This window comes from Populus euphratica, unplaced genomic scaffold (assembly GCF_000495115.2).
Source record: "Populus euphratica unplaced genomic scaffold, PopEup_1.0 scaffold96.1, whole genome shotgun sequence".
NCBI classification, from domain to species: domain Eukaryota; kingdom Viridiplantae; phylum Streptophyta; class Magnoliopsida; order Malpighiales; family Salicaceae; genus Populus; species Populus euphratica.
The window spans coordinates 608,042-634,880 of record NW_011499978.1 but is presented as its reverse complement, the minus strand read 5'-3'; the positions used below and the strand labels follow the sequence as shown (position 1 = coordinate 634,880).

Here is a 26,839-nt window from a genome sequence, read left to right as displayed (position 1 = left end):
GATGTTAAATAATATTTATGTAGTCTTATTTATTAAGGGTAGAATAGTACTTTCAGTTTAATCTATATATACTTTATTTGTATTTAGGTCAAAGTTAAGCATTCATAATATACAGATTATTCAGAATTCTAGTCTCCTTTTTGTGTTTCATCTTAATTATTTTAACAAATACTACACCAGTACAGCATACTACACCAGTAGATTCTCATCCAGTCTACTGATCCCACTACGTCAGCCTTAGAAGCCTCTTAATCACAAGCAACAATATTCATCAACTAGAATGATTAATTGATAATTCCTCAATAATACAAGTAATTAATTGGACATATCTAAAGTCTAACTCATGTATCAATATTTATACCATTGACAATAAATAAAACGATCATCTTAAGTGCGGTAATTATTCTTAATCTCTCTATTCTCATCCCTTTTCTTTTTTCTTAGAGTTTATTTTTTCATATGATATCAGAGCATTTTAGAGCTAACCCTCAAAATATCAATCCTACCCAAACCAATGGCCAACACACCTAAATCTAGAGAATCAAGCCATGTTGATATGTCAAAACTGATTTATGAAATGTCCAAACTTTCCTCACCTCCATTCTCAACTAATTCTTTGTCCACCTTTTTCAATATCTCATCCTTGTTCACTGTTTCTATGGATTGTACCAACTACCTGAGTTGGAAATCCCAATTTCAAGATATACTAGAGATGCATGACCTTACAGCAGTCGTCAAGAACAACATAGACCCACCCACAATGCAAGAAGATAGTTATGTGCACCCAGACTTATCAAAGGATAAATTGGTCCTTAGTTGGATCAAAGCAACTTCCTCCCCTTTCATCAAAACACTTCTTATCCCTTGTACCACTGCTCATCAAGCCTGGACCATGCTGGCTAAATGCCTTTTACCTCTTGCTAGTACCCATGTACGGATTCTTCGAGACCAAATTCACACTCTTCGTAAGGATAACAACACCACGATGGTTAATTATCTAAATTAAACCAAATCACTCTTTGATTCTCTTATACAATCTGGTGCAACAATGGACGATGATGAATTTCTATGTTATGATGAATACAAAGAGCTAGACACAACACTTCACCTGCATCCTGATATTGATTTTGATCAATTCTATAATCTAGCTCTAAGAGAAGAGCATTTACATAAATAGATGTCTCTTACTGTGGCTTCAGAATTTGTTATGGCTGCTAACCGTGTACCAGTGAGCACATCTTCAATTTAAACATGTCTGGTCACAATTACAATCCTCATCACAGATTTGGAAGAGGACATGGTGGTAGTAGGAATTGGAATCAAAGGCGCGGACCAAGGAGAACAAGGCAATGGGAGTCGGCTCAAGGGGCTTGGTTTTCAGATCGTTACTCTCAACCTCGTGACCTATAATCTAATATCATCACCTCATCTCCTGCAACCCTCTATGTTGGCCACCCTCCTCTGCTTCTAACACTACAAGGCAAATCCTTAAATACCCAATGAAGTGAAGTCATATGCTTTCGGTGTGATAAGCCAGGGCACATAGCCCGTTTTTGTCCTGACCGTAGACCTTATGCGTACATGGCAGAAAATTTGACAACCTCTCATTCTTTTACTACTGATGTGGCAAAGCTCAATTGGTGTCTTGATTCATGAGCTACTCACCACATGACAGCCTACGCCACCTCTCTCCCCAATGCTCATCCTTACATAAATACATATAAAATTATTGTTGGAAATGGCAATCGGTTGGCAATACACAATTAACCGGGTTACATAAATCATTAAATCTTAATGAAGTTTTGTGTGTGCCTGTTTTCTGCAAAAACTTAATCTTTATCCATCGTTTTTGCTATGATAATGATTATTACTTTAAGATAGATGCTAATGGTTTTTATATGAAGGACAACAAGATGAAGACGATACTCCATACTAGTAGTAGTTTTGATAGCTTCTATCATATTCAGACATCCCCTTTTATTGCTCGTTAGATTGCTTGTTATGGAAAATGTATAACACAAGACGTATGGCATGCCAGACTTTGACACCCATATCATTTAGTTTTTACTATATTATTGAATAAGTACCACTTACCACTTGATGGTGCAATTATCTCCAATAAAAATTATCATAACTGCTTGTTGGGAAACTCTTGTTGATTGCCTTTTGAAGATAGACAGTGTCATGCTCTACTTGCATTAGCTCTATTACATCTTGATTTATGGGGCTCTACACCAATCTCATCAAATTTTGATTATTGTTATTATTTCTCCATTATCAATGATAATACTTGATTCACATGGTTATATCTATTGGCTAAAAAATCAGAAGTTCTTACTATATTTATTCACTTCAAAAAATAGTGGAAAATTATTTTAGCTCTCACATCAAACAATTACAGATTGATGGTGGTGGTGAATTTACTACCAAATTATTTCTAACATTTTTACGTGATCATGGCATATCTCATCAGATCTCATGTCCATACACTCCCCAATAAAAGGGAGTGGTGGAAATGAAACATTGACATATTATTGCAATGGAATTGTGTTTGCTGCCCCAATCCTGCTTGCCCCACAGCTTTTGGGTTGAAGCTTTCTCCACTATGGTTTTTCTGTTTAATCATTTACCAATTTCTAAGCTTGACCACATGTCTTCTTATGAGAAATCACTTCAATGCACATAGGATTATACATTTCTCAAAAGTTTTAGCTATGCCTGCTTCCCTTGTATGGTCCCATACAATAGGAATAAATTATCCTTTAAATCTATTCCATGTGTATTTATTGGCTATGATGATCATTATAAAAGTTATCATTGTTTTGATCCTATTTCAGGTCCCATTTCTATATCTCGAAATGTGGTTTTTGATAAGACAAGCTTCCCCTACCAACTACCTCATACTACACCAGTTGCCTAATCTACACCTACCACTCACCTTGATATTAGGCCTAGTCTGTTCTCTTAACCAACCAACAATTCTACAAGTCCAACCCAATTTGCCTCTATTATCCTTAACTCTCCATCAGTCAAACCCTTATGCAAGCCCACTACAACCTCCACCCACATAATCTAACCCAACACAACCTCTCTCCCTTAGTCCAATAGATGTTGTTTCTTTTTTTATCTCTCAATCTCACAACCTTTTATCATCTTTTATGTCTATCTCGCCACCATCTAGCTCTACAAACCTAGCATCCATCGCAGACACCACAAACCCCTCACTTATGTCAACACCTCCTTCTTCCCCTCTTAAACCGTCTCTCCTCCCTAACTCTCTTGATACACTAAACCCTCCTTAAAAATTTAAAAGTCTCAAGTCCATCATCCCTTTTAGTTCTAAAGCAAAACCCTATACTTCCCGACTAACCCACGTCTTTTACCTCATGCTCTCTCTGCTGCTTACTCTAATCCTATATCCTTTGAACCAACGAGTTTCACCTAGGCTTCCTAATATAGTCACTAGCAAGTTATCATGCAGGATGAATACGATGCCCTCATGAGGAATCAAACATGGTTTTTAGTTCCAACAACATCTCAAATGAATATTATGGGCTATAAGTGGGTCTTCAAAGTAAAATGAAAAATTAATGGCTTCGTTGATCGCTACAAGGCTTGTCTAGTCGCCAAAGGCTCCAATCAACAGGAAAGATTTGATTATGCAGAAATATTTAGCCTAGTAGTTAAACTGGCCACCATTTATATTATCTTGTCTCTGGCCATGTCTTTTAACTGGTCTCATTAACAGCTTGATGTTCGGAATGTGTTCTTGAATGGATACTTGCAAAAAGAAATGTACATGAAATAACCCTTTGGCTTTCATGATTCCTCATGTCCTAAAGATGTATGTCAACTCCATAAGGTTTTTTATAGCCTTAAGTAGGTTCCCCGAGCTTCGTTCCAACATCTCAGTGCCTTTCTCTTTGCTTAGGGATTTGCTCATAGTCAATCTAATGTATCGCTCTTTATTCATTACTCCTCTTTCTACACAATCTATGTTCTTGTCTATGTGGATGATATCATTGTCACATAGTCTAAACTATAAAGTGTCCATTGGTTTCTTGATCAATTGTGCTCTATTTTTTACAACCACCGACAGGGTGAGCTCAACTTTTTTTCTCAACATGGAAATTACATGGTTTCTTAATCATTTATTTCTCTCTTAAACTAGATATGTTGTTGATTTATTAAAATGATTTAATATAATTGAATGCAAACCATGTCCTACATCATTACCTTCTGACACTTAATTGTCTTGTATGAATGGAGATCCTTTATATGATCCCTACGAAGCATGGTGGGTGGCCTCCAACATCTTACTCTATCGCGACCTGATATTTTATTTGTTGTAATCAAATGTGTCAATTCATTCACAACCCTCGTTCTTTCCATCTTCAGGTTGTCAAGCGTATTCTCAGTATATTAAGGGTACAATTGAGCAAGGTCTTGTGTTTCACCAGTCTGATAACTTTACTTTACACAGTTTCTCTAATGTTGATTGGGCTAGTTATGTAGATGATCGACGGTCTACCACTAGTGCTTGTATATTTTTCAGACCTAATCTTCTCACATAGACTGCTAAGAAACAGTCTACTGTTTCTCGTTCTAGCACTGAAGCTGAATATCATGTTTTTGCCCATACGGCCGCTGAAATCCATTGGTTTGGTTTCTTTTTTCAAGAACTTGGTATCCTTTTTCAGTCTGCCCCTTACGTCTATGTAAATAATCTCTATGCCATCTACATGACTGTCAATCCTATTTTTCATGCTCGCACCCAACATATTCATTTTATTCACGAATTCGCAAAGGTCTCAATACCTTTTATGTTCCTTCCTCTCATCAGCTTGCTGACATATTAACCATAGGCCTGAGTCATGATCAGTTATCTCCTCTTAATTCCAAGCTCAATCTTCGTGTTGCTCTGTTACGCTTTAGAGGGGTTAAGGAGAATATTACACCAACAGAGCATACTACACCAGCAAATTCCATCAAATCTATCAACCCCATCCAATCTACTGATCCCACTACATCAGCTTAGGAAGCCTCCTAATCACAAGCAACAGCATTCATCAGCCAGAATGATTAATTAACAATCCCTTTATAATATATGTAATTGATTGGACTTACCTTATATTGCTGAGTTTTTATAAATAAACTTGAGAAAGTCTAACTCATGTACTGATATTTATACTACAGAGAATACATAAAATGACCATCTTGAGTGTGGCAATTGTTCTTAATCTCTCTGTTCTCATCCCTCTTCCTTTTCCCTTGAGTTCATTTTCTCATAGTGCATGGCTAGTGCTTTAACTGCATAGACTTATTTGGAAAATATTGTTATGATTGAATCCTTAAGATTAACAAATCTCTTTATGAAGTCTTCACTCATAACAGTTTTTGAAAGTTGATCAACGTACACACCTTGATCATGTCCAAAGCAATGATGATAAGGATCTGAGATAAAAGGGAAAACAAGCATAAAAAGCAAAACCAGTAATCAACTCACCTTTGAAATAATTCCATTAGGGTAGTTTCTAAACCTTCATGACAAAATAAACTCACCTTTAAATCTATTTAATGTTAGTTTTTTCATCTACACTAACAGATAGACGTAAACAAAGAAAAAAAGAATAATTTCATGGGTTTGAGCTTCCCTTTTATGGAGAAGAAAATCATCACCACCTTGGCATCACAAGTCATAAGAATCTTACACTAGATCTCCTCTTTGAAAAACTCATATGTTAATTTTTCTAGTTTTGAACACCCTTCGGCCGAAACCCACCTCTCTAAAAACTCTATGCCAAATCTCCACAATCAATTTCACACTCGAAATAGAGAGAGAGATTAAAGGAGTTTTGTCTTTTTCATATATATAATTTTATGTATGACTTAGCTAGCAAGGAACCATGGTTTTTTTTTAGCCTTGAATCCATGGCCACCACTATAATCCTGAAGTAATATTTATGTAAGAGATAGGGCAAGAATTTGAGATTAAAAAAATGTATGGGTTAGCATTCAATGTTAGAGATCAGAAGTCTCAAGATGTTAATGATGTAAGTAGAAGATGTTCACAAGAATTAAAGGTGGCATCCTACTCTTTTTCATAAATTTAACAAAACCCACTTCTTTAATTCAAGTTTCAATCATAATGATGCCTATGCTCAATTCATTGATGCCTTATGCATAGAACCATTTCAACAAAAGCTCAAATTGGGTTTTAAAATGTTAAATTTTAGTTAAATTTTAAGGATATTTTGGATTATAAATTTGGGTTTTCATGATTTGATATGAAAGGCTCATTTATATTGAATTTTGATGCAAAGTGTTTATGTTTTTTATTTGCTAGTAGTATGTTTAAGAAGATGATGAATAGTATACAAGAGAAAGATATGGCCTTGTGATACATCTTGTTGATGTTTTTGCAGCGTTTGATATAATCCTTAGAAAGAAGTTGTAAATCGACAATATTTCACTTATAAGTTTACATTTATTGATAGAATTTACACATGCTAACTCAATATCTAAAGTTTTATTAACTTATATAAATAGTTAAATGTATACTGAAGTTTTTAAGAACATAGACACAAAGTATTGCTAACACGTGAAATTTTTAAGATGTAATTTTTTATTGAAACTATTCTTATAAATCTCTCATTTATCTTAATACCAATTAACAATCATAAAAAAAATATAAAAAAAAAACATAATAACATAGAATATAATAAAAATAATACAAAAGTCATACTTTTATTATTGAATGTTTTATGTTCAGACTGTCTAACTTTGATATAGGTTTACAACTCTCGAAATAAACCTAAAAGTTAAGAAAAACCAACAAAGAAATCCAAGAATAAAAAAAAAAGAAAAAACATCCTAAAAAAACTAGAAAAAAATGGTTTTAAACTAAATAGAAAAGGAATCTTACATCAATTAGGAAAATATTATTTAAAATACTTCTTAACCTCTGATTGCTATGAAATACTAACCATATAGAAATTAGAGCCTTTAAAATCTCCTAGCTAAATTTTAGTTTGATATAATAGTTAGATTAAATATCAAACTGAATAACATAAAACTACAATTTAGAAAATAATTTCTTATATTAGTTGTCCTAAATAAGTTGGAAAGAACTCATTGTTGAGTTCAAATTTCTTTTTCCCCAATCTCATGGCTATCCAATTAGAATTTTCCAACTTTTTACATGTTTATCCTTTTTGTTAGAAACATCATATCTCCTAACAAAATGCTCATCCTTTTTGTTGTAATCCAATTTTAACCCACTGACTTTTTCATTTAATTTTACAAGGTTAACATGTAAAATTAAAAAATTAGAGATTTATTTCGATGAAAAGTGTGATTTGTCAACTTGCGTGAAAACTAAGAACTAAAATGTATTTTTTTTATTCTATCCTTACCTTCAAGATAAACCTTATCTTCAAGATAATCTTTATTTTTCAAGATAATCCTTGTCTTCAAGATAATGATAGTTATCAATTTTAAAATTTGATTCTTAATCAAATTCAAACTTCAAAAAAGAGAATGAGTTTAAATGAAACTTTGTTTCTCACACGTGAAAGGACTCTTGCACTATAAATACTGATCTTAGTGTATGTAGAAGAAAGGTAGAGAGAAACCCTAAAAAAAAAGACTCCAAAAGGAGGCCATTACCAAAAACTCTAAAAAAAAAGAAACATGAAAAAAGAAAGGGGTGGTGAACCCTATACTAGTCGTCGCCCCCCTTAACCCCTCTATTTTTTAGCTTAGTCTCTCTTGACTTCGCCTTCAGCAACCATACGCCTAGATAAATTTTCTTTCTTTCTTGTTAAAATAATTAACTGGTTACTGTTGCATGCATGCGTGAACCTTTCAAGCATGGTTGGACTAGAACCAACCCAAAACAAAAAAAGAATGGGTCGAGTTTAGGGTTTAGGCCTAGCCGACTCAAACTATGTTTGCTAAAGGTGTGTTTGGTAAAACATACCCTTATGTCTTGGCTTGCTAAAGGTGTGTTTGGTAAAACATACCTTTATGTCTTGGCCATAATTTTTATACCCATTTTAGTTTGATAATTGGCCAAATGAGCTCTTTTTTTATATCAGAAAATTTTAAAAATAGTTAAGGATCGCCATTGATTTATATATAGGCCCCTCACATCTTGATTTATTTTTTTCTTTCTATTTAGTATTTTTTTTAGTTATGTGCTCAATCTGTGAACTATTACTATTAAACGCAAATATGTCATGCAATATCAATCTGTGAACTATTACTGTTAAACGCAAGTATGTCATGCAATATTTTTTTTTTTTTAGTTCTATCTAAAAAGTGCAGATAATAATAAATGATAAATAAGAAAAAAATGATATAGAAAATTTCTTCTTCAAATTTATTTTTTATGAAAATATTCATTGATGTCATAGTCAGGAGTATCGTATTTTTTGGATTTGTACGATATTTACCAATGCTAGAATTGGAAATATTCATAGGAATTGTTCACTGATACTAGAGTCAAGAATATTATAGGAAGAATTAAAAAAAGGGAAAAGAAGAACAAAATTCATAGTAATTTTAGACAAAACCAGTAATGTAGTCTACTTAGGTAGGACGCTTAAGGGGTGGTAGCATTTTCTCTTTTGCATAACCAATCCTGTACCATAGAATCTTTGTTGACCAGTTAGAGTTTCTAGTGACTATAATACTAGGTGGTAACTCCTTGAACAAAATATTTTTCTATAAGAGAACAAGATATCAACTATATGTTCTTTTTCAAACAAGAGATAATTTTTAAATGGTCGCCACGACATCTTGGTGTGACACTCCTTACAAAAAAATCATTTTTAAAGCTACATTAAAGACCATGTACAATAACTATTGTAGTAGCCTTCTCAAACTCTAACTTAACATTCAACATAATGTTACTATCCTTGACAATAACTATGATGTTTTCTTTTGGGAATACATCTTGGTTGGCAACATCAAATCCACTTTTAAGTTTTTTAAGCATTAATATTTTATACTTGATTGTTATCAATGAACAGTAAGTTGGTCTACATATTTTTTTTTTAGCTAAAATTTTCCAATACTTCAAAACAATCTTTTAAAGTATCAAATAATTGTCCACTTTTATTGAGAGAGTCCTTGTGAATCCTCATTTAAAGAATTTTTAGGATTTCTGTAATCCTCAAACTTAATGACATGTTAAGCTTCTTTTTAATCAAATCTTGTTAGCTGATTCCAATCCACTCAAGAACTAGAATAATCAAAACAATTTATTTCAATATGATATTTATCCTAATCAAGAAGCTACCTCCTTTGCTTATGAAAAAAGCTTTTCAAAACTAAACATGAATATGTGATTACTATTCTCATTATCCTCTAACATTATCTTAATCATAAGCACTAATCAACTCGATAATTCTTCAACTTGAATTACATTTTTATTACCTCCGGTCAACAAATTAATTTTATAATTTGTCTCTTCATGTCTTTTATTATCATCTCTTGAACTTTTCTCTCCCGAGAAAAACCTCTCCATCCCTTCTTACCTAAAAATATTGTGCTTTATAATCTCTTCCAACCATGATTATATAGTAGCACACAATAAACAAAATAATTTGGGATTGCACCATATAGTAAGCACTAACTTAGGATTTTTAGGCTCTGATACCAACTGACACAAGTAAAAACAACACAATAAAAAAGAAAGAAAAGACAACATGAAATTCTGCTGAATATGGTCATGTCACAAATCCTAATTCAAGATTTTATTACTGAATATTTCACCACACAAATAATCTAATAAAAAGATCATATTACTATTTTTTTAGGCTGCATAGATAATCATAAAAGTCCTAAACAAAGCTGGAACAAAATGATAAGTGCTTTATAGAAAAAAGAATCAAAAATTAAATATAAAAATATAACAAATCCTAGTGACTTTTATTCTTATTTCAAAACCTCCTCGAACTTTGATTTCTGTGAAAATTCAACCCTAAATAAAACAGATCCTCTGAAATCTTCTAGCAAAATCAAAACTTGATTCAATGGTTAGATTGAACCTTATGCTTGTTAATATAAAACCGTATATTAGAAAACAAAATTCTTTTACATCAGTTACCAAGCTAAAATGTTAGGAGAATTAATAGGGTGATTTTTACATTTAAATTTATGACATCAACAAAATATATGAAGATATATAAAAGGTAAATAATCTTAATTGTTAAAATTAAAAACAAAAAAAAACTGATAAAGAAATTTATCTCCAAAACCATTTTTTTTCCATATCATTAGTGTCACATCATCACTAACTTACTCACATTATCACTTAATATTTGTTATAATTGTCACCTCATCATTTAAATAACAACTCAACAAATTTCATATTATACATGCCACCTTTCCAAATTTTCCTTAGGCTCATATCTATTTGAAAACGAATAAATTTTGATACACTCAATTATACAAATTCTTAAAGTGCACACATATAATCTTATCATTTCATTTACCAATTATTAGATATTGTATAAGTTTGCATAGAGTCTTATTTTAATAAGATTGTTTGTTAATCATTTTCTATGACTAAATAGATTTAGACTACAATTCCACTGCAAAAATTTTGAATGTGCACATGCTCAAATTAAATAACTTATAAAAAGAAAAGTTTCAACTAAAAATTGTTAATAGTATATTAATTAAGTATGAGTTCTCTCATGGAACATGTCACTCCTAATCAATAACCATGGCTTTCAAGACCCCACTGGCATCCTCCAAATAGATGTATTTATGGATCAATTGGACAGATCTAAGTCTAACAAGAGATCTAGTCGCTTAAAAAGGGCCATAATTTTTTTTATTTAACTGTTGGATTGTACTTAAATTTTTATAAAAATTTTCACTATAATAATGACTACATTGCTATACATACTATCGAATCTTTAGATATAAAAAGCTCATCGAGGCCCTTGGTTTTGATAGTTTTTGTGATTTTTCATTGTTATTTTTGGATTTCACGTTATGTTTGGATTTTATGTTTTTTTCATTCATAATTTAAGATTTTTATTTTTTATTCCTGATTAAGGTAGGATTTCTTATCTATTTAAAGTTTTGTAAACCTTTTAAAAAGATAAATTTTATTAGTATTATTTAATGAGAATAAGATTATGAATTGGCACTAATAGAAATTTTATGAAAACCAATGAAATTATCGACGGACCTTTTTTCTTGGTAATTTGCAGTAAAATTTACCGATAAATGTAAATCAGTTAGTAAAATCATCGGTATATACATTGTGAGCATATATTTGCAGCTAGTTCTTTTAGGAGCAAAGATGACTTGTCCTTAAGTGCCTATCAAAAAGAGGCACCTACGCCGACTCGTGATGCTACCTCTTCTAGCGTAGTTTCACAATGTAGAGGTGGTGTGGCTTCATAGCAGGGTCGGTCAATTCACCCGTAAATATGAGGCACATTAGAAGGATAACCTTTCAATGTAAATTTGTTTTGGTTAGTTTTTTTTATAATATAATTTGTGAACAACTAATTAAAATGTCATTAATTTTATTCATTTTCATATTCACAAACATTAGGGCCACCCAAGTAATAACATCGGTATTTAAATCATCGATGGAGATTCTATTATTTCAATGGAGTCATGTTTTCAAACATCTTGATTAAAAGAGGCCTTATATCGATGCATGGTTTTCAAGATTTGAGATTGGTATAAATTTCTAATTTTATTTATTTTTAATAAATTATTATTATTATTTAAAATAAATTATTTATACATGGAACAAATTCGACTGGCATAGCGCACTTGATAATATTGCAAGGAGGGTGTGAGAGAATCAAGCAACAACTAGGTAACATCGAAAACAGTACTATATTTTTTAAAAAAATATATGTTTTAAAATCTAATTTCTCATTAACTCATAAAATTCTTTGATGGAAGTCGGTTGCTTGATTTTTGGTAAGAAGTCCATAAACAATTCAAAAAATAAGTCATAGATAACGATCTACAAGGCTGGAATGACGTGACGCGATTTGGAGGGATTTCAGGCAGCCATATATCCCTAAGGATATATGGCCGTAATATATACAGCACATGATGTCTAAGCGGTTCATACGACGCTCATAGTTTGTTGCCAACAACCGGAACCAGAAAATTCATGGTTTGGTGACAACGCACATCGGCGACTCTGTTTCGTTCACTACACATGCAAAACAGATGGTAAGATTAATTTTAATGAAATCTATCATTAATTAATTTATTGTTATTTATAAATATATTTAACTTGAAATATTTTTTTCTTACCAACAATGTCTCTTGGACATGAGCCGAGCCTCATAAAACTGTTTGTGGAAACGTATGTGCAGAGTAAAGACCGTCAAAGGGGTGCAACAATTTATCAATAACTGCGCTCAATATTTCATGGTATATTTATTCAACTATTTTATTTTGTAAGTCATTATTTTTAATTGAATATAATTTTTTTTTTAATTATCTTCTTCAATTATTATGTTTAGCTTACACATGCATCAACTTTTCTATGGCTAAAAAATGTTACAACATGACGAAGTAGATGTGTAACTTATTTGATGGCTGTTAGTATCTTGCATGATAATGGAGAAGAAGTGCACACATAATTGCTCCATTCCATGACGAAGGACTTTCATGTAATTACACTAAAAAGTTTTGTCTTCACTTGAATTCTAGATTAACGTCTCACTTTCACGTTTTGCCACACCCATTTTTTTTTTTTTTGAGGTGATAAGATCCTTGAGAAATGAATGGATATGAAAGACTTAATATTTCATGTCAACAATATATTAAAAAAATGAAAAGAAATTGGCCGTTTCGCTAGATGATCTCTATATAAAGTCACATGAGCAACACCAGAATACCACAGAACACTTGCATTGCTCTAAACAACGTCTCTCTCGCCTCAGATCTCTAGAATGTCGAGCGTTAACTTGGTAGTGATGGTGGTTGGGCTGCTGGTTTTGGCTCAGCAGTCCTTCCAGATGAGTTTGAGAAACCCTGTTGCTGAGACAAACAATTGCAAAATTGATTTCACTCGTTTAGGGCTTGTCTTAACTTCTGATACCAACGAGAAGGCCCTACAAGACTCTGGTCTCTTCACACCTGATGCTGAAACGCCTTATGTTGACATTGCGGGGAGAAGGTTCCACATTGGGACACTTAATGCTCGTTATATTGTATATGTTAAGATCGGGGGAAATTCTGTAAGATTCCTCGTTTCTATATAATCTTTGTTTCTTCATTGCGCTATTTGAATATTCAATATATTACACATATGTTGCTGTCCATTGCTAACTGCAACCAAACTTAGGTAAATGCTGCCATTGCTGTGCAAATCCTCTTGAATAGATTCCGTATTCACGGAATTATTCACTTTGGTAGTGCTGGGAGCCTTGATAAAACAAGTATAGTGCCAGGTGATGTTTCCGAGTTTGCCTACCTTCCAAGCCTAAGATTGTGTTTGGAACTAAGGGCTCCAGTTCTGATTCTTACATTAAAAATAAAGCATATGGAGATTTCCTTCACAAAGCTTTTAACGTCTCAACTGCCGATCAAGAAAGCGCTGCTGTAGCTTGGGTTAGTAAGAGGGAATAACGTTGTTGAACTCAGAAAAGTTTCTCTAGTTCATGTGTTCGGCTAACTAGTTTGGTCATTTGATTTGCAGACATCTTTATCAAATGAAAAGCCTTTCATCGTGATACGAGGTGCTTCCAATGTAGCAGGTGAAGCAAGTTCAGGATCGCAAATTAGCTACTTGGCCTCCTACAATGCTTTCCTTGCCGCAGCCAAGATCATTGAGTCAATTCCCACGCCACGTCTGGCTTGTGAGTGATGAGATTATGTATCTGCTTCTGGGTCGTTTGAGTGCTATGAAAGAGATTGATGACCGATTGCACTCAAATGAACTGAACTGTGTTTGGCCTACTAAATTAAATAAACTCGAATAAAAATGCTATGAACTTTCTCCATTATATAACGTATTCAGCTGTTCATATTTTTTTTTCCGGTACTGGATGATGGATCAATTTAGAATTTTGTTGATCAGACATAAAATGGTGATAACAATCAAATTTTCCTTAATACTCTCGGATCATTGACTTAACGATTAATATGCTATTTTTTTTTGTTTTAATTTTTTTTCAACAAAAAAATACAATAGTTAAGTTCTAAATCTTGAACAAAGATAGATAATAGACTCATGAATAAAATAGCCTCCAATTCTTGATAATGGCCAGGAACCTCGAGTCTTCCCTGTTGAACTTAAAGCAGGCGGAGTTGTTGTACTTGAGCAAAAGCTCAAGTGTAATTTTTTCAAGGAGGCTAACAAAGGCTTTCATTTCTTCCATGTCAAACATCATCGAAATCAATATATATGAATCAATGACACACCTATATGAATAAATTTACAAAATAATAAATTTAAGAAAAATATATAAAAAAAAAATATTTTATTCTCATTCAATATTAACAAGCAAATTATTTTAAAATTTATGTATTTTATGTTAATACATAATTATTTTTAATGAAATTACTAATATTATCATAAAAATCTCTAATTCCCTTAAAATGACTTAATTGGATCCGTAAATATTATTTTAATAAACCAACTTCAAAAGAATTTTATTCATAAAATAGAAAAAAGGAAAAAACAAATTGTTAAGGTAGCTTAAATAGAAAAGCTAAGCTAAAGTTCTTTTTTTTATTTCAATAAGCAGATGATGTGTCATCTTTTAGTTCAAATTTTAATTGTTTTATTTCAATGAGCAGACGATGCGTCATCTTTTAGTTCAAATTCTGATATATTTGATGGTTAGAAAGTGGGGCTTGAGTTTCATATATAACTTTAAAAATTGAATTTTGAACTTATTTTTTCTTGAAAACATCCTAAAAAAATCCTAAAAAATCATGAGAACCTTAATAAATGTATTTATAACATCACAGTACTTTTTAATCACTCTAAGATCCAATAAAATAAAAAATTATTTTACTAGTCTCGATCTACTTTCTCTAGTATGTTTAAAGAAAAAAATCATCTTCAATTAACTCCTTTCTTTAAGAATAACCCATTAACACCAAAATAAATTTTTTATGTGGTTGGAATGCAGTTGAATAAATTATTTCTCACTCCTCTTCTTTTTTTTTCAATGACTTCATCTCTTTTCTCTCGGTAATAAAATAAATCAGTTTGTAATTGAAATATGCAAAATTAAAAGTTCTAGGGACTAGAGTGATTTTTTTCATAAATTATAAAACTTAAAACCATAACCAATGAAAAAAACAAAAGAAGCTATTTTAAATTTTAAATTTAGTCATTGTTGTTTTAAATTTTAATTTGTAATATTGATTTTAATGTCGGGTTCGGGTTGTTTCACACCAAATGGAATATGTTAAAGTACAAAAATTACAACATAATGTATGAGAATATTAGAAATATGTTAATTAATTCTAACACGATAACCTAATCTTTCTTGTAAAGAGCAAAGAATAAACGTGCATGAAGATATTTTGTCTTTTGCTATAATACACTTGTCAATTATTTTATTTAAAATAGATTTTTATTATATTTATTAATTTAAGTATTAAAGATTATCTCATACAAGCAAAGAACTTATTTATAAGATTTTTCACAATTTCATCACCACTAGAAAAAAACATATTCGTCCATCACCGGCGACATGATCGTATAATTCTAACACATGATCGTTTGTACGTGAGCTAGGCGAGCCATCAAAAGACATGCCTTGCGTGGAAGTCTTTCAAGTCGGGGCACGTTTCCGGCAGGGTGTTTAAGAGCCACATAAATAAATGTTTGGCATTCTGATCAGCGATTATTTGTTTTTCTTTTGTGGTGCGTCTTTGTCGTCCTTCCTTTCACTGTAATGCAGGAACGACACCATTTCTGTCATCGTTTTCGGGGGACTGTGGGACCAGGTCGAAGAACACAACATGTTTTCTTCTTTCCAGAGGCGCATGCATTACTTACCATGCTGACAAAAGTATTTAGTACACCGAATCATATTAGATTTACAATAAAATCTTTCGAATATTCAGGGATATTCCAGTAAATAAAATCCCAAATAATAGATAGAGATGAGGTTCTTAACTTCCCGTGGGACTGTGGGCCAAATTTTGTGTCATATATAATTAGCTAATCTTCTGGTAATCTAATTGATTTTTTCTAGTAATAATAACTGGTGATTAATGTCTAATACCAGTGAAATGTAACACACACATTTTGAATCCTGTCCAAAGCAACAATGATAGGGATCCGAGATAACAGGGAAAACAAGAATAGAAAGCAAAACCAGTAATCAACTCACCTTTGAAATAATTCCGTTGAGGTAGTTCCTAAACCTCCATTGCTGCAACCTATAAATCTATTCAATGTCTTTCATCTGCACTAGCAGATAGACGCAAACAAAAAGAGAGTAAGAAAAAAAGAATAATTTGATGGATTAATTTGAGGTGCAGAGAATCAACACCGTACTCAAAGAGCTTCCTTGGCATCACAAGTCGTAGGGACCTCACACCAGATCTCTTTGAGGAACTCACATATTAATTTTTCTAGTTTTGAATACCCTTCGGTCGAAACCCACCTCTCTAAAAACTCTATATCAAATCTTCACAATCAATTTCACACTTGAAAGAAAGAGGGATTAGAGGAGTTTTGTTTTTTTATACTAATTTTATGTCTGACTTAGCTAGCGAGGAACAAAGGTTTTTTTTTTACCATGAATCCATGGCCACCACTAATCTTGAACTAATGTTTATGTGGGAGAGAGGGCAAGAATTTGAGATTAAAAAACCATCTGGATAGCTAGATGTTAGAGATTATAAGTCTCAGGATGTTAATGATGTAAGTATAAAATGTTGGTCTAAGTTTTCATGATTTGATATGAAAGGCTCATTTATATTGAATTTTGATGTAAAGTGCTCATGTTTTTTATTTGCTAGTTGTATGTTTAAGAAGATAATGAATAATATAAAAGAGAAAGGTGTGGCCTTGTGATACATCTTGTTGATGTTTTTGCAGCGTTTGATATAATTCTTAAAAAAAAATTGTAAATTGACAATATTTCACTTATAAGTATATATTTATTGACAGAATTTACACATGCTAACTTAATATATAAAGTATTATTGACTTATATAAATAGTTGAATGTATACAGTAATTTTTAAGAACAACGAAGGAAAGTATTGATGACGGGTGGAATTTTTAAAATGTATTTTTTAATTGAAACTAGTCTCGTAGATCTCTCAAGTAGCTATAATACCAAGTAATAAAAATAAAAACATCATTAACTATGGTAAATAAAAAAACTAAAAAACTGATTAAATCGAAAAAACTAGAAAAAAAATACTTGAAAAAACTAAATCATGAAAAAAATTGATTAAACTGATTAGAAACCGACCGATTTGGTTTGGTTTTGATTTTATAAGCTTGAAACCAAAAAGAAAAAAATCAAGTCCAACAGGAAAAAACCGAGCCAAACTAGAAAAAATCTGAGCCAAACTAAAAAAATAAAGTCAAACTGGCTTGAACTGGTTTCTGCTCTAAAATAATCAAACTGAAACTAGTTAATTTGAATCTGTTCTAGTTTGGTTTTGGTTTTTTGAAAAAAAACCGGTTTCATTATTTTTTTATAAAAACTGAACCGAACTAAAAATAATCACCCCTAATATTAACATAGAATTATACTAAAAAATATAATATGAAATCTTAATTTTATTATTGAATGTTTTATGTTCAGACTATCTAACTTTGTTATAGGTTTACAACTCTCAAAATAAACTTAAAATTTACTTAAACCAACAAGGAAATCTAAGAATAAAAAAATAAGAAAAAATAGGAAAAAAAACATCATAAATAAAACTAGAAAAAAAATGGTTTTAAACTAAATAGAAAAGGAATTTTACATCAATTAGAAAAATATTGCAAAATTCAAAAAATAATTGTTTGAAGTCATTTGAAAGTCTTCCTAACCTATAATTGCTATAAAATACTAACTATATAGAAAAGGTCTCTAAAATCTCCAAGCTAAATTTTTGTTTGATATAACAATTAGATCAAACATTAAGCCTAATAACATAAAATTATGCTTTAAAAAATAAGTTTTTGTATTAGTCACCCTGAGTTGGAAAGAACTCATCGTTAAGTTCAATTGCTTCTGCCCCGATTTCATGACTGTCTAATTAAGACTTTCCAATCTTTTATATGTTTATTTTTTTGGTTAGAAACATCATATCTTATAACAATATGCTCATTCTCTTTAATAAAAAAAAAATCATTTTTAGAGTTACATTAAAGATTATGTATAATAATTATTGTAGTAACCTTCTCAAACTCTAACTTAAAATTAAACATAACTTAAAATTAAACATAACGTTATTATCCTTGACAATAACTAGGATGTTTTCTTTTGACAACACCTAATCCACCTTCAAATTCTTTAAGCAATACTTTATTGTTGTTAATGACTTTTAATACTTGATTGTTGTTAATGAGCAATAAATTGGTCGATAAATTTTTTTATAGCTGGAATTTTCTAATACTTCAAAACAATCTTTTGAAGTATCAAAGAATTGTTCATTAAGAATTCTTGCAAATCATAATTTATAGAATTTTAAGTATTTTTATAATCCTCGAGTTCAAGAAGCTCAATGACATCTTGAGCTTCTTTCTAACCAAATCTTGGTGGTTGATTCCAATTCACTCAAGAACTAGAATAATCAAAATTTTCAATTTCAATATTATATTTATTCTAAGGAAGAAGTTACGATCTTTACTTATATCTCTAAAATAAGTTCTCAAAACTAAACATGAATATTTAATTACTCATTTTACTATCCTTTAATATTTTCATCATAAGCACTAATCAACTAGATAATTTTTCAACTTGAATCTACATGTTTATTATCTCTAGTTGATGAATTAATTTTATAATTTGTCTCTACATATCTTCTATTACCAACACCTAAACTTTTTTTCTCTCAAGAGAAACCTCCCCATTCTTTCTTACTTGAAAATATTGTGTTTTATGATCTTATTTAGTAGCATATAACAAACAAAATAGTTCGGGATTGCATTATATAGCAAGCAATAACTTAGGATTGTCAGACTTTAATACTAACTAATACAAGTAAAAACACAATTAAAAAAAACATGAAATTATGTAAAATATGGTCACGTCACAAATCCTAAGTCAAGATTTTATTATTAAATATTTCATCACACAAATATTCTAATAAAAAAAATCTTTATTACTACTTTTTAAGGCTACTTATATACTAATAAAAATCTTAAACAAAGCTGAAAAAATAATAAGAATTTTAAACCAAAAAAAATAAAATTAGAAAATATAGCAAATTATAGTAACTTTTATTGTTATTTCAAAACCTCCTCAAACTTCAATTTCTATAAAAATTTAACTTTAAATAAAATAGATTCTCTAAAATATTATAGTAAAATTAAAACATGATTCAACAGTTAGATTAAGCCTTATATTTATTAATATAAAATCACACACTTTAAATAAAATAGATTCTCCAAAATCTTCTAGTAAAATCAAAACATGATTCAACAGTTAGATTAAACCTTATGCCTATTAATATAACATCACACATTAGAAAAAAAATATATATTCTTAGACATCAATTACCATACTAAAATGTTAGGAGAATTATTACAGTAATTTTTCTATATAAATTAATGACATTAACCAAATATATGAAGATGTAAATATAGAAGGTTAATAATCTTAATTGTTAAAATTAAAAACAAATAAAAATGATTGAGAAATTTCTCTTCAAAACTAATATCTTTTCACATCATTAGCGTCACATCATCACTAACTTACCCACATTATTACGTAATATTTGTCATAATTGTCAGCCCATCACTTAAATAACAACTCAACAAAATTTTCATATTATACATGCCACCTCTTCAAATTTCCCTTGCGATGATCTGTTTGAAAAGGAATAAATTTTGATACCCTCAATTATAAAAATTCTCAAAGTACACAAACCTGTAATGTTATCATCTCATTTACCGATTATTACCTATTCTATAAGTTTGCGTGGAATCTTATTTTAATAAAATTGTTTGTAAATCATTTTCCATAACTAAATAGATGAAGACTACAACTCGACTGCAAAACTTTTGAAAGTGCACATGCTCAAATAGAATAAATCATAAGAACAAGAGGCACAGCTAAAAATTTTCAAGAGTACATTCACTAAACATGAGTTCTCCCATGGAACATGTCACTCCTAATCGACAGCCATGGCTTCCGAGATCCCACTAGCATCCTCCATTCCATTCTTCTGCTCTTCAGTTGCCAATCTCATCTCCTCAATCAAATTCTTCTCATCTTCCTCTATAGTGTTCTGTAACTCATCCACCTGTCGAAATGTTAAACAAAAGATGAGGAAAATACATGAGTAAACTGGACATGTGCATTCAATCTAATGCGGTAAGTGATCGAGCAAGCAGCAACAGAATTTAGAAGCACTCTATTACTTCATTGCCTGATTGACCAAAATATGCGAAGAAACATTTATCAATTAGATAACACAGATGCACGAACAACGCATTGAAAAGACATGGATTGGCACCCGAAAATGCGCTTAAAACCCAAGGTTAAACTACCTATACAAGTTTTCTATCTCCATACAAAACAGGTTGAAAGTAACAAAGTAAAAGCAAACACATAAGTAATAATGGAAAATGTTGTCAAATAGGCATATTATATAATTTAAAAGCTTCAATTCATAACTTCTTCCTCCTCTTTCCTCTCTGATGTCAATTTGCATCATGCTCTTCCACAACAAGGTAGAACCCAAAGCTCAAACCATAGCACTTGAGTCACTTTCTAGAATTGTTTCCTCTCAATACAAATTCAACTTTTATTATTGACATGACACTATTGCACACATGGTTAACTGCAACAAACAGCGCTTGATAATCCTGTAATTAACAAGATTTCATGTTTCCAGGGCAAGTCCAAGGTTCATATAAGTTTTCCTATGTGAAAAGGGAAGGAATTAAGAATGGGGACCAACCACAGCACAAACTTGTTATGAATAGGAAGCCTAGATTACACAATCTGAGATGTAATACATTGCTGGAAAAAAAGAATCTTGGAAACAAATGGAGTAGAACAAAACTGAATTGATGTAAATTAAATGAAACTTTCACCAAATTTTCAATCAATAAGAAACAAGAATGACAAATTTATGGAAATTGCCACGTACCACATGCAACAAGAGAACGAATTGTTTCTTTCGAAGTTCCAGTAACCTAGAACTGGCTGTATTTTCTACCTCCAAAGCAGCAATTTCTTTCTCTAAATCCGTTATCACCTTCTGCATAAGTGACCTTGGAGGCTGCGTGGCGATCAATTTCCTTATCGCCTCACATTCCTCCTTATGCTGCCTTTCAATTTTGCTCTCCTCAAGCTGCTTCTTTAAATCTTCAATATCAGCCTGTGCCTGCAAAATCTGCCTATTTATGTCATCCTTCAACTCATTAAAATTCTCCTTCTCTCTTAAATTAGAATCAATAACAGCTTTGCTCTTGAGTAATGGAATCTCGAAAGTAGACAACTCCTGTAAAAAAGCTTTAGAAAGTTTGACACAGTCATTGTAATTATCCTCATCCTTCTCGATCTCGGAAACAAACGAAGCAAACTTCTTCTGAAGTTTCTTCAGCGGGGGTTCACCCCTTGTAGTGGTAGTGCGGGTGAGTAGCCTATGTTTTATAATTACATCATCTTCGAGCGGTCCAAATGCGTAGTTCGCCGCTACTGTTTCCCCTCTTCCAGAAATCTTTCTTCCTTTCAACATCTAATAAAATCCATGATAGTTCATTACTGTTATTTCATTCTAAGAGTTTTTATTTTAATTGATAGCTAATTAGAATGATGCGATAAAGTATACAGAATGAATAATTGATTGAATTAACCTAAAAAGGAATTTGAAATTAGTTTCAAAACATCAGTAAACCCTAACCAGATATGTGAAAATGACAATCAAAGGGAGACAAACCTAATTAGGAAAACGCCGACAGTTGCTGCGGTGGCCACCGGGGGAGGATTGATTTTTGCCGGCGATCAGATATGGCAAGAGCTTTTCGATGAGCTGGAGAGCCGTGAGTGTGAGAGAGAAGCGAAAAGGGAGGCAGAGTATTCGCCGTATCAAAGACCCTTATTCCTCAAGCGTGTAGATTATAGACTGCTTGTCGGTTGTGACTTTAATTACAGTTATATCTTTCTTTGGTACTTGTAAGATAAATTACTCACTGGTTTCAGCGTACAAACCTTTTAATTTTCACTAGCTCCTTGGACACTCGCAGGTTAAATCATTTTTTAATTGGTAAAAAAAATATAAAAATATTAGGAATTCTGAAATTTAATGCACATTACATAATGCACTTTTAAAATAAATATTAAGATAGTCACGTTGTGAGATTATATTTCTTCTACTCAATCAATTATTTAAACATGATATTATTTTATTCATATAAAATATATTTTATTTTATTAAATAAATAAATTATTTATCTTTAATATTTATTTATATTTAATTTATGAATTTAATGTTTCTTAAATGAATCTAGAATAAAGATAAAGTTTATGGAAAAAAAACACTTTACAAAAAAAATTATAAAAATATTATAATTATGAGATTACTAATGCATCAAAGTATTGTTCTTATATGTTTCTAGTCAATACTTTTTTAATACTTGATACTTATTAGAGTTATAGACTAGTATATATTATATATTTTTCTTCATAAAAAAATACAGCCGTTCTCATAAACCAAGGTATAATGGATACCTAAAAATAATATATAAGTGTTTATCATAAAACATGTATATTGGATTATATTATTTGTCATAAAACATGTATATTGAATTGACTCGAATAAGAATTTCATAAACATATCATTTGTGTTTATAAAAAGACCTATATGATGATCGTATGAGCTATCCTTAAATTTAAGAATACTAAGTTATTTTATATAAAAAATATTATATTTTGATCTTATTATATATTATTTTAGTAAAGGTAACAAATGAATAGATATTAAATATAACATAAATTATATGAAAAGTATTTGAGTGATCAAAAAATGATTCATTACCTTAGATAAATCAAGAAAAATGTTTCACATACTCTCAAATAATATTGATTATCAAATTCATGTGCAAGGTGAAATAAAATTTAAAAACAGTTTCGAATGTTGTTCAAAGAATTAATGACTATAATATTGCAAACAAATATGATTTGATATGGCATACACACTTCATGCTAAAATATTTAAATCAAAATATTATTGATAAAAAAATAATAATTACATTGAGAAATCGGTCATTGAAAGTTATCAAACCACTTGTAACTTTTTTAATATTGTAGGATTACGACATATTGTTAGAAGGTGCATTTTATCTTTAAATATAAATTAATTAATTATTGAATTGATAGTAAATTAAATTATTTGATTTATTTAATTTGATTTATTTATAATTTAATTTATATTTGGATTACTATATTAGGAACCTAACGGGTCATATATATTAAGAACTATTAGTTAGAAATTAGATTGCAATAATTAATCAAGTATAACTTGAATGAAAATAATTTTAGAAATTAAGCACTAGAATGTATTTAATTCAAAGGTTATAATTCAGTTTTAGAATAATCAAGTAGAGACTTAATTGATTAAATTTTTAAAATTATTCTTAAATAATATATTGATATTATTTAAGAGACAAATAAATATTATTATATAAAATAACTTAGTAATTTTAAATTCAAGAATTACTTACACAACCATCATGTGAGTCTTTCCATAAATATAAATGATTTCTCAAAATGAAATTTTCATGCAAGTAAATTCAGTGTATATGTTTTATAACAAGCACTTACATATTAAATTTGAATATACTTATACCTCAACATACAAGAATAGTTGCTTTCTTTCATATATATATATATATATATATATATATATATATATATTAATTTTTACAACTTTAATAAATATCTAGTATTTAAAAGAATATCAATTAAGAATATTTTAAAAATAATGATTTGATATAATAAAAATCCTATAATTATAACAATTTTATAAAAAAATTTACAGATTATTTTTATCTCGTACATTTTATTTTTACTCTAGATGTATAAATTAAATATTAAATTTATTAATATAATATTATATAAATATTAAAAATGAATTAAGGTTTTATTAATAATAAATATACATTTATATAAATATATCAATTAATTATAATAAATGTTAATATATTAAACCAACGGGCAAGCCATTATCTCTTGTCACACTAGGTTAAAAACAAAGCAAACAAGGCATTCCACATTAAAACTAAACAAACGTGTCTTTTCTTTCTGAAGCTAGAATTCCAGCTCGAAACAAAGTGAAGGCATGGAGAAACAGACATACAGAAATTAACGTATTACCAGGTGACGATAAAATCATACAAAAATGGTATTTACGATATATATATATATATATATTGCATGGCCATAGTTGTTTTTTTTAAATATTTTTTATTTAAAAATATAATAAAATAATATTTTTTAATTTTTTAAAAATATTTTTAATATTAATATATCAAAATAATTTAAAACATTAAAAAAATAATAATTTAAAATAAAAATACTTTCGGCAACCCAAAAAATGTCGTTTGAGCAGTCAATGCATTATCGCCTGATTCTGTTTTTATTTGACACTTTATGGTCCGAAGCCAGGAGCCCGTGCACTGGGCGGTGTTGCTCCCGGAAGCCTAGCCCAGTTTTTTTAGTTTTTTTCAAAATTAATTCCGGTTTTATAATCTTTTATGAATATTTATAATATTTTTAGTGACGTATATTCTTAGGTTTATGCCATATTTTCTTATAAGAAAAATAAATATAATATTAGAACATTATAAATAGTTATTTCCGGGATAAAGGTCGTTAAAAAATAACACAAACGTAGATAAAAAATATTTACTTATAATAATAAATACTTGGTACGTAGTAATTCATCAATGCATAGTTTTCAAAATATTTATAATAATAAATATTAAAACCAAAAATTAGTTTTTAAGAAAATATCTCTTCGCTGCAACTGAGTGGTATTTAGAAGACAAAAATAAGCTTTAATAACAAGGACTTAATTGTTAATAGCTTATTATCTTTTAGTTTATCTAAATTTTCAACTCATTATATACTTACTTCGAGGTTGACAATAATTCTTCCCCGTGTAAAGAAGTTATTGCTTAATTTTATCATTTCCTAATATAAATGTATAATTAAATTTGAAAAGAAGAAATTTAATTTTCAAAATTATATCAATGCATAAAACAGTTACACTATCAAATAGATAATAACTAGATTAATGGTATTTGTTTTATTTTAAATTAATAAATTAGTTGATATATATCGAGTTGTTTTATTTACCGACTTAGAAAAAATTCAAATTTTTATATAGATATGAATATTTTTTGTTAATATTGATGTTCAGGAGTTAAATGATGTTTTGAATCGATGAATATCAATTCAATGAAAAAGATTATGATGAGCATGATGATGATAAAATTAAAAAAAAAAAGACATTTTTGATTAAATTGTAAAATATCAATGTGTAATAAACTTTATTTAATGTAATTGTATACGACATTACCGATGGAATAAATTGGTAGAAAATTTTAGAGAGTTGAAAAAAAGTTATATGACTTTGTCACTGACTATTATATACAACATTACTGACGGACTAAAAATTTATCGGAGAATTTTAAGGGTTCTTCTTGCAATTTTAAATTTATTTAAAAAATTTAAATTTTAATTATAAATAAAATTACCGATGAACATGTTCAAGTTTGAATATTATATTTTCTTGTTCAATTCATCTTATAAAATAATCAATTTATAAAAAAATATAAGTGATAAATAAAGTCAATTAGTTTGGGGTTTTATTTATTAATAAATCATAAATATTAGTTAGGCTCTCGTAGAGAAGGTGTTGTCATTTTAAAAAAAAAAATTATTACCTTTTTTAATCCTTTTATTTTAGTTTTATTTCTTTTAATTTTTCTTCTAATTTTTATTTGATTTTTTTAAATAAAAATATTAAACACATTACTAATGAGATTATCGATGAACTAAATTCTTCAAAAAATTCTAAAAAGTTGAAAAAAATACATGAAATGCCACCGGCAATATGTAAATCAGTAACAAATTTTATTCATCAATAATATGAAATAAATCACCAATAAAATTAAAAATGATTTTATTTGTCAGTGATATGACATACTCATCAATAAAATCACCAATGAAATGATACTAGTAATTATTTTTGTTTGATATGTATTTTCTATCTATAAATCTATTGATGTTTATATTACCAATAGACTTATTGATGTAATATAAATTTACAAATCAAAAGTTTTTCGGTGAATAATAATTGTTTATTGTGTCGTCAATAAATGTTTTCTAAACAGAATCATTACCTAAATAGCAACAAATCAATTCTTTGATAACATACAAAATTATGATAGTAAAATGATAAAATTAAAAATAATAAAATAATTCAAACCAACCCAGTAGTATATCATGTTAAATTCATAATCTAATTTATAAAAATAAGATAATTTCATAAAAAAATAAAAAAACTTACAAGCTTTATTTTCAAAAAATTCAATATTAAAAGTTAAAATCATAAAAAAAAATCAAAATTTTCAGATTTAATAATACTTTCAAAAAAAAATTCTTGAAACCTGGATTTTTTTTTTTTTG

At 29.6% G+C, this 26,839-nt stretch overlaps 3 protein-coding genes and 1 long non-coding RNA gene across 4 annotated transcripts in view; 3 read left to right on the top strand and 1 right to left on the bottom strand.

Moving 5' to 3' along the window:
* LOC105139654 (bark storage protein A-like) overlaps window positions 1–1,521 on the top strand; it is a 14,457-nt gene extending 12,936 nt beyond the window's left edge. The window contains exon 5 of the mRNA XM_011046184.1: window positions 1,511–1,521. The gene's annotated coding sequence lies outside the window, so the exon portion shown is untranslated. The remainder of the gene's footprint in view (window positions 1–1,510) is intronic.
* An 11,370-nt stretch (window positions 1,522–12,891) lies between these two features.
* LOC105139659 (bark storage protein B-like) lies at window positions 12,892–13,474 on the top strand (the record flags this gene model as incomplete). Its single annotated transcript, XM_011046185.1, has 2 exons — window positions 12,892–13,238; window positions 13,346–13,474. Coding segments are annotated over exons 1-2 (417 nt in total), but the record flags the coding sequence as incomplete, so codon positions are not given.
* Window positions 13,475–14,006, top strand: LOC105139655 (uncharacterized). Its single transcript, XR_845027.1, has 2 exons — window positions 13,475–13,611; window positions 13,700–14,006. It is a non-coding gene; the product is annotated as an uncharacterized LOC105139655 (long non-coding RNA).
* A 6,121-nt stretch (window positions 14,007–20,127) lies between these two features.
* On the bottom strand, window positions 20,128–22,265 carry LOC105139653 (THO complex subunit 7A-like). The gene is made up of 3 exons (XM_011046182.1): window positions 22,086–22,265; window positions 21,294–21,884; window positions 20,128–20,441 (listed from the first exon to the last, which is right to left on the bottom strand). Exons 2-3 carry the CDS (start codon window positions 21,882–21,884, stop codon window positions 20,310–20,312), a joined length of 723 nt encoding a protein of 240 aa, XP_011044484.1. The 5' UTR covers window positions 22,086–22,265; the 3' UTR covers window positions 20,128–20,309.
* Window positions 22,266–26,839: the final 4,574 nt, after the last annotated feature.